This window comes from Schistocerca gregaria, unplaced genomic scaffold (genome assembly GCF_023897955.1).
Source record: "Schistocerca gregaria isolate iqSchGreg1 unplaced genomic scaffold, iqSchGreg1.2 ptg000304l, whole genome shotgun sequence".
NCBI lineage: Eukaryota > Metazoa > Arthropoda > Insecta > Orthoptera > Acrididae > Schistocerca > Schistocerca gregaria.
In genome coordinates, this window is record NW_026061786.1 from 312,274 (window position 1) to 327,864 (window position 15,591).

The window sequence follows — 15,591 nt, forward strand, 5'->3', positions numbered from 1 at the left end:
AGTACATTGTGGACTGTGGCACAAAAGAACTGCTGTCATTACTTTCTGTTGAAATATGTTTGAATTATTATGGTGTTTTTAATGGTGGATTAGAGGGAAACAAGGTATAGTGGTGGAGATAGTGGAATTTGGAACTAGGTGCAGTTTTATTAACGGTAGGAATAGTTCTTGTGTTGCGACATTTTATTGTGCAGGATATAATATTGCAGATTGTATCATTAGTTGCTAGTGTAAAGCAAAAAAATTACTGCTGATATTAATAAATTGCATAATAATTAATACAGTTAAATGTAACAGGCTGCAGTGTAAATAGATAATATTCATCTCATTCACAAATGTTCTTTTTTTGTTTTAACTAGTCAGTAAAATCCTGCATTCTCTATGAAATTGGTAGAATACTTATTATGGAACATCGAAAACCTGGAGACCATTGTAACTGCTATCGACAGGTCCTCAGACCACCATTAAAATCAATTTTAATTCATTTTTCATGATAGTTGGCATTCTTGATTGGACCCTAGTATGATTTTCCACAAACCCCTCAAATCTGTGTTAATGATGAAGAATTAATATAAAAGTTGTTTCGAGTGTCAGTGGTATATGAAAGGCATCAATCTTGCGAGTGCCTGTAGCTTCAGAGTTGGAAAATTGTAGGCTGTTTATTTTTGTGTAAATATTGACAAATCACATTTGACTTTCAATTTAACGACTTGTTTTGCAGTAACCAACAGAGGTCCCAAAAAATTTTTAAAGCTTCTGCACCAATGGATCTGACAGCTGTTCGGACAAAGTTGGCGGGTTTTGGAATGCAGTTACTTGATGGGATAGACCCCAATCCTGATAACTTTGTGTGTGCGGGCATCGTCCACACGCGGACACAGCAAGTTGGATGTTTACTGAGGCTTGAGCCTAATAAACAGGCTCAGGTAAGTAACTCTGGTTGTTATATGCTTTGTCAATGGGTATGCCTTGTTTGCTATCAAATTAATAAAAAAATAAAATGCTGATAAAGTCCCTGAAGAGTTGTTCTGGTATTTACAGAATCAGTAAAGTGATGATTTTACTTTATTTGATCATGATCTACTTGTCTGATACTGATGCTACCCCCCACTTCTGTCATTAGCTACAACATTGTTCTTACTATCAATCATTGCCTTAAATATTAAGTGGTGTGAAGGTGGTTATTAACTTCTGTTAACTATAGCGCTCTGGTCTTCTCCTTAAAACTAATGCCTAATATCTATGTACATCACAAGCTCATTCTTAGCTGGATTAGTAATTAATGATGGGTTGTTAGATTGAGAAAACAATGAAATTGAATGCTGCTTTGGGCAGATTATAAATCTGTAATAACAGTTATGCTAATTCCTGTCAAGCTGGTATCAGTTTTTTATGAAATAACTTTTCTTCTTGCCTGAATCAGTTATCTAATACTGCTGTTACTCTCACTGTGTTCTGTTAGCTTGTCCATATAAATTATTTAATTCCTCAAGATAGTACTCAACCTAACTTTGTGAGACATACATGTACATAAATCATGATAGCCAGCACAAAACTCACTTGCACCAACTAGTCTACTTCCCGTAGTGGGATCTATTGGGAATGTTATAAATTAATAAAACGTGAAGTATCAAACCTAAAAACGGGGCACCTACACGGTGTAACAATTAGATTGTTAGTTACTTGAATGTTCTGTGGATCATAATGGCAACCTCTATGATGTGGAATGAGTCAGGTTTACTATTACAATAATGTTCTTTACAGAAAAAAAATGTTGGCATGTACACCATCTATGTTCGACAACATGTTAGTCATTCCCGTGATCACTATCGAACATGTCTGGGATTTACTTGGAATGTGTGTTTATTATACAAAGCTTCCTTTAGCAGTCTTACAAAGCTGGAGGTAGCTCTTCCTGAAGAGAGTAAAATATCACTAAGAAACTCAGAATCATTGAATTGCTGAAAGGGGTGTAAATCTGTATTGGTCACTAACTGTAACCACACATTGAAATATAGGGTAGTAATAATCATTACTGTTATAAATTATAAGCAGTTCCATCAGTGTAGACGGTGATCCTTTGTGTCATGAGTCTCGTAGAGAAGGACTGAAGAGTGCCTACGTCAACATATTCCATAGTATTTTACAATGAAAATGATCAGTTATTGATAAAATTATTTAATTGGATAGTTAAAAAAAATCTACTCACTAAGTGGCGCAGAACACACACATAAGACTGTGACTGGCGAGCTTTCAGAGCTAGTGGCTCGTTCTTCAGGCAGAAAGGTTGAAGGGGAAGGAAGAAGGGGGAAGGAAAAGTACAGGAGAGATCTAGGAAAAGGGGTAGATTTTGGATAAGTCTCCCAGAACTGTGGGTCAGGGGATCCTTATCATACTGGATGAGAAGGAAAGGCTGATTGTTGGGGACTGCATCAGATGAGATTCACAAAGCTGAGAGCTTAAAGGAGAAAGACAGGGTAATATGCAAGACAGAGAATACAAGTAAAACGTCATGTATGAGTTAATAAGTGTGAGAAGCTAAGTGCATTGTACGGGAAAGAGAATGAAAGATGTAGAAAACTAAAATGGAGTGATGTAAAGAGTAGTTACAATGAAGGAAAAACTGAGACGGAAGAAGTAAACGTAAATTAAGGCCACGTGGATGGTGAGAACCAAGGACATGTAGTGTGGTGAAACAGGCACTGAGGTCACAAATGTCATGTTGTAGAGCATGCTTTTATTTTTATTTACATGTCAGGATCTGTAGGACTACTTACTCCCTGAACCACGCATTTCTGAGCCAAAAATATCCTTTTAGAATTGGAAGAGTTACCCCAAAATATAATACCATATGGCATAAGCGAATGAAAATAAGCAAAGTAGACTAATTTTTGTGTTGAACAATCACTCACTTCAGATATGTTTTGAATAGTAAAAATAGTAGCATTAAGTCTTTGAACAAGATCCTGAACATGGGCTTTCCACAACAGTTTACTATCTTTCTGAACACCTAGAAATTTGAACTATTCAGTTTAATTAATCATATGCCCATTGTGGTGCAATATTTTGTGATCACCACAATTAAAGGCCTTAGTTAAATCAAAAAATATGCCTAGTATTTGAAACCTTTTGTTTAACCCATCCAGTACCTCCCAGAGTAAAGAAAATACAGCATTTTAAACTGTTAAACAACTTAAGACTTCTAAAGCTGAAGTGTACATTTGATAGAAAATAGTGTGACATAAAATGATCAATTATCCTTACATACACAGCCCTTTAAATAACTTAAGCAAACGCTTATGGCACAGAAATAGGTCTAAAATTTTCTACATTATCCCTTTCTCCCTTTTTATAAAGCAGCTTTACTATTGAGTACTTTAATTGTTCAGGAAACTGACCATTCCTAAAGGAAAAATTACGAATATGGCTAAATACAGGTCTAACATGTGCAGCTACTAGGCGCTCTGTCATATCCATGACAGTCCTTAGCCTTCAGTGATTTAATTATTGACTCGACTCCCCCTTGTCTGTATCACACAGGAGTAGTTCATACATCAGTCTTGGAAGGGCATTTGCCAAGAGAGTTATATAATTCCCTGTAGAAGCTAACTTTTTATAATTCACCAGCAGCGCTAAGAAAATGATTGTTAAATACCATACATACATCGGATTTATCAGTAACAGAAATATTTTTACCACGAACTAACTTTATATCATTGACCTTATGCTGCTGCCGAGACACTTCCTTCACAACTGACCTTAGGTTTTAATTTTATCTTGTGAATTAGCTGTTCTATTTGCATACCGCATACTCCTTGCCTCCCTGATAACATTTGTAAGCACCTTACAATACTCCTTGTAATGGGCTACTGTAGCTTGATTGTGACTACTTCCAACATTTTAATATAATTCCTGCTTTGTTCTACATGATATCCTTATCCCACTAGCCAGCCACCCGGGCTGCCTATTAACCCTTTTACTGCTGTTGACGAGTTTACTCGTCATGTTGTGTACTGCTTCCTGGGTCCTAATGATTAGTATAGTTGCGGCCGCCGGTTTTCCCCTGAGCGCTGTAGATGAGTTAAGTCGCACCCGCTTGCCGGCCCCTGAGCACTGATGACGAGTATAGACGTGCCGCTACCCGAGTGCTGATGACGAGATAACTCGGACAGCGGACTTCCTGTCCCGTGTCTCAGTAGCCTTTCGCATTTCTGGCCACTAGCTTGTCTGTTGTGAGCCCAGGCTTCACTCCACAGTTCACTGTTCATCAGACTTTACATAAGTGTTCTTCGTGTCCTGTATTTTACAAGGAAAATGGCGAGACGTTATGGTTGCACTGAGGAAGAAATCGTGGAGATTCTTACGGGAAGCAATAGTGAGGGTGAACTACTTGATTTTGCCGAAAGTAATCTCTCTTCCAGAGAGTTCGAAAGTTCTATTCATAAACTGTCCACATCAGCAGGGGTGTCAAAGCAGTCTCATGTTTCAACAAGAGATGTTAGTTGTTCTGAATCCGAAGAATCAGAAAGTGATAGTGAATCGCCTACGAAGAAAGCACGTCTTAGTGATATATTTGACTGGAAAGAAAATGGCATTTAGCCAGTTAATCAAGTATTTGATGATACGCTGTCAGAACATGTGTGTCAAATAAGGAATGAGTCAAGTATTGTGTCAGTTTTCATGCTATTCTTTACACAAGAACTGATGAAATATATATAGCTGATGAAACGAAACGGTTTTATGTATTCACCAAGGAGAATACTCCCGAATGAGTGCCTTCTCGAATCTCAGAGTGAAAAGATACTGGGTATGAATAAATTTATTATTTCTTAGCTGTTTGTCTTCTGATGCCTTGTGTGAAAAAACTGAAAATTAGCGAATACTGGACCAGAGATGTTCTTCTAAATAAGCCAATTTTTAGTGAACTCGTGTCGAGACCGCTTTTTGTTACTTATGGGAATGTAATATTCCAGTGACAACTCTGCCAATACTGGAGGAGGGGGATTATTCAAAATTAGGATCATTGTCAATAAAGTTCGTACAGCTTTCCATTGTGCATTTAATCCACATCAGAAACTCTGCAAGGTTAAAGTTTGTTATTATTCAAAGGACACTTATCTTTGAGAAAATTCATTCCATTGAAACAGAAGAGATTCGGTATAAAAACATTTCTGTTATGTGATTGTAAGACTGGCTATGTCTTGGATGTCATTTTTTTATAGAGGGGCATCAACAGAAATTGAGTTCCACAATTTGGGGGAAAGTGGTGACATAGTGGCTACACTTATGAAGCCCTATTTGGAATGTGGACATACCTTCTATGTCGATAACTAGTACTCAAGCCCAGACTTGTTTGCCTGGCTTCAGTCATGGGACAAACGCATGTGGTACTATCCATAAGAACAGACACAACATGCCGAAACTTCAGAAGAAACTGGAACGTGGAGATATTCAATTTATGTGTACTGATACAATGCTTGCTATAAAGTGGTGTGACAAAAGGGAAGTGTGGATGTTGACCACATGTAACACCACAGAAATGGTTGACACAGGAAGGATTGACAAGAATACTGGAGAAAAAATTAAGAAACCATACAGCATTGTAGAGTATAACTTCAATATGGGAGCAGTTGACCGTTCTGGTATGTTGCTTAGCTCTGTTGGATGTATACAGAAAACAATGAAGCAGTATAAAAAGTTCTTTTTTCATGTTCTAGATCTGTGTGTTTTAAACACTAATGTCCTACACAGATCACCAGCAGGTTGTAAAATGACGATAGCAGAGTTTCATCTGTCACTGGTAAGGGAACTTAGAGAAACATATTTGTTAGAGCGCAGGAAAGCTGGCAGAGGAAGGTGTTCTGATGATAATCCTCTAAGATTTGTGGGAAGGCATTTTCCAAACATTATAACAAGTGAGCAATCCAAAAAAAAGTGCGCTAACGCGTAGATACACTGTTTGCTGGAAACAGAAAGTGCGTCGAGAAAGCAGGTACGAAAGTAAAACTTGCAATGTACCATTGTATGTCGTACCCTATTTTGAAAAATACCACACAAAACAGAATTACTAATTGCAGCATAGAAAGAATACAATAATGCTATTAGAAAAAGCTTCAAAAACGAAAAAAAAAAAAATATTAAAAGGGAAAAACAAAATAAAAATGGTTTTTAACTTCGCCAGTGCCAGTCCAAAGCCCGGATCAAAAAGAAGAATTGGAAACGTAGTCACAAAGTGTAAAAGTAATGCCTAAATTTACAATTCATGACTGAATTTTCTCTCTAAGTGAATTTAATCTGCTGACAAAAAGACAGAGATTTCACAGCTTTTAAATGTTGTAAAATCTGTTTACTACTTATGTGCAATAATCACAAGTATTATACAAATTTCACCAAAGAAACAAAATTACATATAATCGGGTAATTACAAAGCGCAACAAATATTCGGGTAATTCAGCGATACAAACGGTAGGCCATGTGGTGAAATTTCTTATCACACCGGAATAAGGATTTAAAGACGTGAAGTAAAATTGTTCTTACCGTTGCTCACAGTAAATTCCGATGTTGTAGTGGGATATGAATGTCGCTTTCTCCTATAAACGGTGTAATACGGTGTTCTGAACAACAAAAATAACATACAGTAATCTACAATCTATGGCTTATTTTATTCGTTCTTGAGTTAGTATGGTGAGGAACGCATAGATAAATGCAGACGTTATAAACGGGTATCCAAGAAAGAACAATAAACTATTGATGTAAAGCTAATGAATCACGCCGCTTTCGGATTAATCTACAAAAACAGTGCAAGAAAACTACAAGCAAGATATCATTCTTGGTGACTGAAAATAGTTTTACCAGACAGTTTTATTCTGTAGTAATTCACCTGCAGGGGAACTACGTAGTGAGAGCATTTGAGAGTATTCTGTATCAGCCGTGAGAGGACACAATATTTTGCGTGGAGTCGCAGTCACTGCAGAAATATTCAGCACAGGGCGGGTGGGCCAGCGAGGGTCGCTCCGTCCCAGACGGCAGTTCGAGGGTCAGGCACCTTAGCGCAGGTACATGGATGACAGTACAGGCTGCAGCGCCTCAGCGTGCCAAGTGGATCGTGCACCTCCAGCAGTCAAAAGGTTAATGCTTGCACTCCGTTTAGAATGTTCTAATGGAAAGCTACTCTCAAAGAGCATGAGAAATATGTTAAGGAAAGCATTATATTTATCATCTATGTTATTGGCACTATAAACATCCTGCTACTCTGGTTCCTTGACAAGATTAAAAAAAAACTGTTGCTGTTGGATTAACTTTCCTACATAATTTGTAATTATATGTGACATTAGTTTGAATACAAAAGCCTTTTAGTGTTAAAGCTTGTACATCATGGTCTGAAAAGCCTTCACCATTTTACTAACAGAATGTCTATCTAGTAATGGAGATTGTGCTGCTGTTCCCCTGCACCCTAGTTGGGAAAAATACTGTATACATCAGATCATATGAATTTAGGATGTAAACCAACATCCTTTTTCTTGCACCATCATAATACAAAATTTATATTGAAGTCACCACATATAACTACTTTCTGCTAATTCCTATAAAGTGAACCAAGAACACTCTAGGTTGAGCAGAAATACTCTGAAGTCAGAGTTAGAGGACCTATAAACAACAAAAATTTGAAGTTTAGTTTCACTAAATTCAACTGCCCCTACACAACATTCAAATATCTGTTCAGTGCAGTGCCATGATATGTCTATGGACTCAAATGGAATAATGTTTTTTGCATACGTAGACACTCCCCCACCACACAAGATACTCCTTGAAAAACAGCCAGCTAATCTGTATCCTGGTAAAGGAAGCCTCTGAATTGTCAAGTTATTTAAGTGGTGCTCAGATATGCCAATAATTTCAGAGTCAACATCTATAAGCAGTTCACTACTTGTCTCTAATACCTCTTAAATTCTGATGAAATAATCTAATTCCTTCTCCACTTGGAAACATTACATCCTCTGAAGGTGAACCCTTAGTTAGAGAGACTTCTTTTAGCAGTTATACCTATCAGCTGACTTCAATCTAAAAAAGATGCAGCTCTAACACCAACTACTACAGGAATTTTTCCACGAGTGATCCCACCACCACCACCACCCAGTACACTGTCAACTATAAGCTATGCCAGCCCTCCTCTCCTCTCCTCTCCCCTTCCCATACCTATTGAGGTGCAGGCAATGCCTAGTGAATCCCCATCTACTGATAGACCCAACTGGCACCACTGAAGTGTGACCCGTGCCCTCTGCCAACAGCACCCTCTCCAGCCCCATGTTAATGTGCCTAACAGCTGCATTAAGATAAGGCTGATCATGATGCTGAAACAGTTGCACGAAATGCACACCAGTGCCAACAGTTTGAGTGGCTATCTTTACCAGGTCACCACCTACCTATTCCCCATCCCTATCAAGACTGTTCCCTCCTCCATCCACTATCACTACCTGATCCTCCTCTGTAAAATTTCTACATAACTCCCCTATGCTGTCAGTCACCTGAGCCAACCCTGCACAAGGCTTCATAATGCTGGTGAGCTGGTACTCACTCCCCAACACTTCTTGCAACAGGTTATTGCCTATGCCTATGCCCATTGATCCTAATTGATAATTTGGTGGTTGTCATGCCAATGTAGAAGACTGAACAGTTTTTACATTATAGCTTGTATATGACATGGGTTATTTCACAGATGGCTCTCCCTTTGATAGTATATGTTTTGCCAATTAAAAGGCTATTACAGGTGGTTGTAGGATGGTGTATGGGCAAGTCTTGCAGTGAAGACAGTAACAGGGATAGGAGCTCTGGCAAGAATATTGCGGAGATTGAGGGTGACAGAAAGCTATTGCAGGTGTGGTAGGCAGAATTTCACACAGAATTGATCTCATTTCAGGGCACAATTTTAGGAAGTCGTGGCCCTATTGAAGTAGTTGATTAACACATTCCAGACAGAGTGATAGTGAGTCACCAAGGGTGTGCTCTGAAGCTGCTTTGTGGAGGGATCAGCAGTACCAGGATTGGATGTAATGGTCCAGGAAATCTGCTTTTTTTAACTAGGCTGGCAGAGTAATTACATGCAGTGAAGGCTGAGGTGAGAGTGGTGGTGTTTGCTGTAGAGTGTCTGCATCCGAACAAATACATTTACCTTGGATGACAGAGTTGATTAAGGTGAGTAAGTAGGATGTCATATGTTTGGAATCAGGTGGGTGCTGAAAGAGGAAGTGTTCAGCAGCAGACAGATCATGTACATAAGAGATGGTGGTATAGAGGGAGGTGGCATCAATGGTGAAAAGCAAGGTGTGTGGTGGGATTGGGATGGGCATGGATTTCATACAATGTAGGGAATGGTTGGTATCTTCTATGTAGGAGGGGAGTTTTTGTGCTATGGGTTGCAGGTGTTGATTAACTAATACAGATAAACATTAATGCCATCTCCCTATATACCAACATCTCCCATGTACGTGGTCTGTCTGCTGCTGAACACTTCCTCAGTCAGTGCCCACCTGGTTCAAACTGATGACATCCTCCCTACTCACCTTTATCAACTACTACTTCACCTTTGAGGGGCAGACATACAAGCAGATCAGGGGTACGGCCATGGGAACCATCATGCCTCCTTCCTATGCCAAACTTTTCATGGGTCACTTGGGTCTTCCCTGGGATCCATGTCTCCAGCCCCAGGTTTGGTTTAGATATATTGATGACATCTTTACCAAATGGAGTCTCTGTGAGGCTGACCTGCTAAAATTCCTGGAATCTCTGAATACTTTCTCCCAATTACATTTCACATGGTCCTTTTCCACATCCCATGCCACTTTCCCTGATGTTGATCTCATCCTCACCGAAGGCTAGCTACATGATTCCATCCCCATTAAACCTACAACAAACAACAGTACTTACATTTTGAGAGTTGCCACCCTTTCTACATCAAACATTCCCTCCCATACAGCCTTGGCATCCGAGGCAAATGTATTTGTGCGGATTCAGACTCCCTGCAGCAATACACAGCCATTCTCACCTCAGTCTTCACTGCTCGTAATTATCCCACCAGACTAGTCAAAAAACAGATTTCCCAGACCATCACAGCCAATCCTGATTCTGCTGATACCTCCACAAAACAGCTTCAGAGCACACCATTGCTGACTCACTACCATCCTGGTGTGGAATGTGTTAATCAGCTACTTCAACAGAGCTATCACTTCCCAAAATCATTCCCTGAAAAGAGGTCCATTCTGTCTTAAATTTTGCTCACCACACTTAGCTTTTGGTCACCCTCACAATCTCTGCAACATTTTTGTCAGGTCCCATGCTGCTCTTGCAACCATCTCCCTGTCCTGTGGCTCCTACCAGCTTCTGTGTCCTCACTGCAAGACTTGCCCTATGCACCCTCCTACCACCAACTATAATTGCTGTGTAATTGGCAAAATATATAACACTGTTCACACTTCCACATTGACATGACTACCACCAAACTATCATTTAAGATGAATGGTCATATGCAGAGGGTATATACTGGCAACTCTCAATATCCTGTTACAGAGCGTGCTCTAAGTCATGACAATATTAATCTTGGTGTCTGTTTCACCATGTGCCATCTGGGTTCTTTTACCAGACAAGAGTTTCTCAGAACTCCACAGGTGGGAACTAGCACTACATGTCATTGGTTCTTGCCACCCATGTGACCTTAATTTACATTTATTTCTTCCATCTCAGCTTTTCTTCGCTGTAACTAGTCTTTGCTTCACTCCCTTTTAGTTTTCTACAGCTTTCATTGTCTTTCCCATATATTTCTCAGCACCCCTCCCACCTCTGTTACGTGCAATGCACTTAGCCACTCGTGCATGATGTTTTACTAGTAATCTCTGTCTTACAATTACCCTGTCTTCCACCTGTAAGCTCTCACGTTTGCAAATCTCATCCAATTCAGTCCCCAACAATCAGTATTTTCTTCTCATCCTGTACAGTAAGTCATACCTGACCTGTGGTTCTGAGTGACTTTCCCAAAATATACCATTTTTCCTAGACCTTTCAAGTCCTTTACCTTCCCCTACAACCCTTCTGCCTGAAGATGGAGCCACTGGCTCTGAAAGCTTGCCAATCACAACAGTCTCTTAGGTTTGTGTTCTGCCACAGCATGGTGAGTAATTTTTTATCTATACAGCTACGTAATAGTTCTTACTGAATTTAATAATTTGCCTTCCTCTATATGAAAAAAGCGAATTAAGGGTTAAATTTTAAATAATTGTGAGCTCATATGATTTTTTAGTTTTCATACAACACACTTTGGTATATTCCTTTTAAGGCAGTAATCTTTGCTGTATTTTATATTGTATTGAGATAATAATTTGAAGTACTAATTACTGAAATAACAAAAATTGTATTTGGCAGTCATTCTACATGAAAAAGCCTTGTTTCTTGCAGTAAGCTTAATATTTGACAGTATAATTTTTAACAAACCCATGCACATATTTGTAAGTAACTGATACTTAAAAAGAAACTACCAGTGTGAAACAAACAACATACTGCTTTGTATTCATTTTATGTAAATTTACAGAAAGACTTCCTACTTCTTCCATTGATGATAATGATGTTAATCAGTTTGAGATCCTCTACAGGTAAATGTCTAGACTTTACCATGTAACTGAAAGTTGTCCCCCTGCATTTCATTATCATTACAATCGTAATTACACCTTCCACTCCAATCTTTTCCCTGATTGTCTTGTTTGTTTTTGTTGCCTCCCCCATTAGTTTCTAGCATCCCTCAATCACCCACGGAGAAACCCCTAGCTTTTCATTAAAAAAAAAAAAAAAAAAAAAAAAAAAAAAAAGTCAGTGTCCCAGAGCCAACCCTATTAGTTTACCACATCATCATGCCATTTTTACTCTTCTGCCCCCCACCCCCACCCAAACTGTAAAATTCCTCCAGAGCTGCTGCTAATAGTTATGTTGATACAGGTTTCTTCGCTCTCTCGCCTTTGTCTGAACTACCCTTCTCCACATATTTGTAATCATTTTGTCAGTTGCTATTCCATCTCTTCTCGTCCTCCACAGATCTGTTTTCAAAACAGTGCTTCACTGTCTATTCTTTGTATGGTTGTTTATGGTTACTGATTGACTTCCGTAGTTATGTCGGAAGGGCCATTTTCCCCTATAAATGGTCGCGCGTGCGTGCGTGCGTGTGTGTGATAGATAGAGAGAGATAGAGAGAGAGAGAGAGAGAGAGAGAGAGAGAGAGAGAGTGAGAGAGTGACAAAAAAATTGAGACACTCCTATCACAAACAATTAATTGCTCTTAACGTCAGTCTTAAATTAACCCTTTGTCTGCTATGGATGAGTTAACTTGTCATATGCTCCCCAGATACTAAGGAATGCTTAAAAGTTGCTTCTGAGTTTTCCCTTAAGCACTATTGATGTGTTTGTGCATACCGTTTCTCTGACCTTAACTCTGCTGTGGGTGAGTTAGTCCTGTATCTCAATGAACAAAAAAAAAGAAAACAAATTATGGCCACATGTTCACTGATATATAGGTATGGAATTAGGCACACTGTGTGAAAAACATTTGCCAGATATAAAAACCAATAACATGAGAATGAAAAAAGATACTGTTCTGATCTAAGTTATAAATAAATTTTCAATACCTTATCTACATTCTGTACATAGCGATGAAAGAGCTAAAATCAATAGTACACAAAGTTCATATAATGCATTTTTACCTCTGCAACCTCTTTAAAATTTTTCCCAATACTTTACTTACTTTACTGCAGCATGGTACCAATGACAAATAATGAAAGAAATTATTCTTTATTGAACAAAGATATTGGACTGTAAGGTAGGTATGCTAACATCAGATTTTTTTTTTCACCAAATAATTTTCTTGAAATCGTCTGATTAGTATTTCATAGTGGCCACAACGCCATCTCTCAGTGTAGGCAGCAGTATTAGGCAAGCATCACAGCGACAACTTAGCTGTGCTCATCGTGGAATGCAGAGTGTACGCCTGTAGCCGTCAAAGGCTTACGTTGTTTAATCTGTAGTTGTCACTGCCCTTCAACATATTGGCAAGGAGGTAGGCTGTGAATGCAGTTTATCACAGATGAGCCCCTCATCTGCTCTGACCTACCAGCTACTTTAAGCTGGGGTCCCACAGTTCTTCTGTGGGTACATGGGTGGTGCGCATGGAGTCCTGAGCCATTGCAGCCATCTTCTCTCTGTGCTGCATTCCCTTCCCTATGTGCAACCCTTCTGATCCTGATTCCTCCCTTACCCTCTTCCTTCCACAGTGTTTCCTTTAATGACAGTCCAGCTATTTGCTCGGTTCTGTTATTCCTTTTTGCTCTTCTGTCTCACATTTGCACTCTTACCCCATCTTCCTTTGTCACCTTTCTAAAATGTTGGCATAGTGAGAGACATTTGAAGAACTCCCTCCCTAGTCTCTCCATCACAGGTTTGTGGGTTCCTTTCTCCCTCTGCCCTCCTGTCCCCAGTAGCCAGCCCATGTGATGGGGCTGTTATGTACCCATCTGGCTGAGGGGCACCCCGGGCACTTGAAACAGAAACCATTCTGAAGCTGTCAACAATGGGCTTACCACACAAGTCGCATACCACTGCTCACCATCAGAAGCCTACTAGGCTCTCCCCTCAACCCAAGCAACCAACTTCTCCCATAAGTAAGGAAAAATGCCCTTAAAAAAATAGTTCCAAGTCGAAGAAAGTGTCAGTTAAACTTTCGGATTGGCGAGCTCTCTTCCTTTCAGTTGGGGACTATGCTCTTGAGGATGTGGACTTACAATCAGAGGGACCGGAGAGACGGGAACCTCCTAACATTCCCCCTGACCTCTCCTAGGGAGAAAAAAAAAGACCAACGACCACTAAACAGTGGTTCCCATAGGGACTTCTGTGTTGCAGTGGAATTTAAATGGATACTGCTCAAATTTGAAAGACGATGACCTGTACCTTGGTGGAATGATGACTGTTGACTGGTCCAGGAGAAACAGTTCATTTGCTTACAAGAAACTTGTCTTACTCACTGACACATTCACATTGTGGGGTTACAGAAAGGACAATATTACAGGAGACAGGGCTAAAGGTGCAATGTGTGTTTTCATTGATGACTGATGCCACTCCTCTCGTGTCCTCGTACCATGACCATACAAGCAACTGCTGTGTATGTTCCAGCATACACCCTTTAACATAGCAGTGTGTTCTTTGTATTACCCACCTAATGCTGTTTTGGATGCAGACGCACTGACAGAACTCTTGGGCACACTTTGTGGAGGACTTCAGTGCACACAATGTGCTGTGTGGCTTCGCTGCCACTTGCTCCAGGGATCAGATGATCAAGCGACTTCGCCATTTTGAGATGATCTGCCTTCTAAACTTGAGTCACATGACACACTTTTACACAGCAGCAGAGTCTTTTTCAGCCATTGGCTTTTTTTTGTTACCCCAGCTATTGCAGTCTCAGTTCACTTGGAAGTGGCTACGGATTTACATTCTAGTGACCACTTCCCAGTGTGGACCTGTCTGCTGACTTGGACAGTGGCTGACAGGAGGCCACAAACATGGATGATACAAAGTGCAAAGTGGTTCCAGTACAGTCGATAAGCTGTTTTTGGACATCAGGATTGTGCACAGGAGACAATGGCCTATATCATTTGTGAGATCCAAATGGCTGCCACGGAGTCCATCCTCTAGTCTAGTAACGGCCTCAGACGATGACCTGGTGGAATGACGACTGTCGACTGGCAATCAGGGCCAGAAGAACTACTCCGTGGAACTTCAAACACCATCCAACTATAGGAAAAAACTCTGCCTTCAGATCTGCGATAGCACATGCAAGGCGAGTGATAAAAGAATGGAAGAGGGCTTCCCGGAAGAAATTAAAGACTGCCATTTATTGGTTCACTTCCTCTGTGCAAGTTTGGGAATTTAATAAGGTGGATTTCAGGCAAGGGCAGTACACATCCCGGCTTGGGTTTTAGCTGAACACTTTTTCCCTGTCACTAAGTCATCCAGACAAGCTCCTGCTTTCCAGGTGTTCCATGGGACTACGGAGATGAGGAAGCTCCATTATTCCTCACATAATGAGGAAGTTTACAACATTCCATTTTCCATGTTGGAACTGGAATTGGTTTTTTCTGCAGCGGGAGACACTGCTCCAGGACCTGATGAGATCCATTATGCCATGCTGAGTCATCTGTGCTCTGAAGTGAAAGAACAGCTTCTCTCTTGTTTAAATCAGATCTGGTTTGATGGACAGTACCCGACGACTTGGAAGGAGGCAATATTAATTCCATTCTGGAAACCAGTCAAGGACCGTAGTGCCCCCTAACAGTTAACAAGAGTGTAGCCCTTACCAGCTGTATGGATAAGACTCTTGAACACATGGTCAACTGCTGCCTTGCCTGGCTGCTCGAATCCAAGGTCACATGATCCACTCCTAATGCGCTTTCAGGTGCTATCGTTCCACCCCCGACAACCTAATTCTACTGGAAGCAGCGATATAGGAGTCCTTTTTATGTTGGAAACCACATGGTTTGTGTGTTTTCTGTCTTAATCCTTTGGCAA

General features: G+C 40.1%; 1 protein-coding gene across 1 annotated transcript in view; it reads left to right on the plus strand.

The window, feature by feature from the left end:
- The window catches only part of LOC126305268 (AP-2 complex subunit alpha-like), a 279,414-nt gene that overhangs the window by 259,082 nt on the left and 4,741 nt on the right, over positions 1 to 15,591 (plus strand). Inside the window, exon 18 of the mRNA XM_049992036.1 lies at positions 722 to 926. Coding sequence (XP_049847993.1) covers positions 722 to 926 — 205 coding nt within the window. The remainder of the gene's footprint in view (positions 1 to 721; positions 927 to 15,591) is intronic.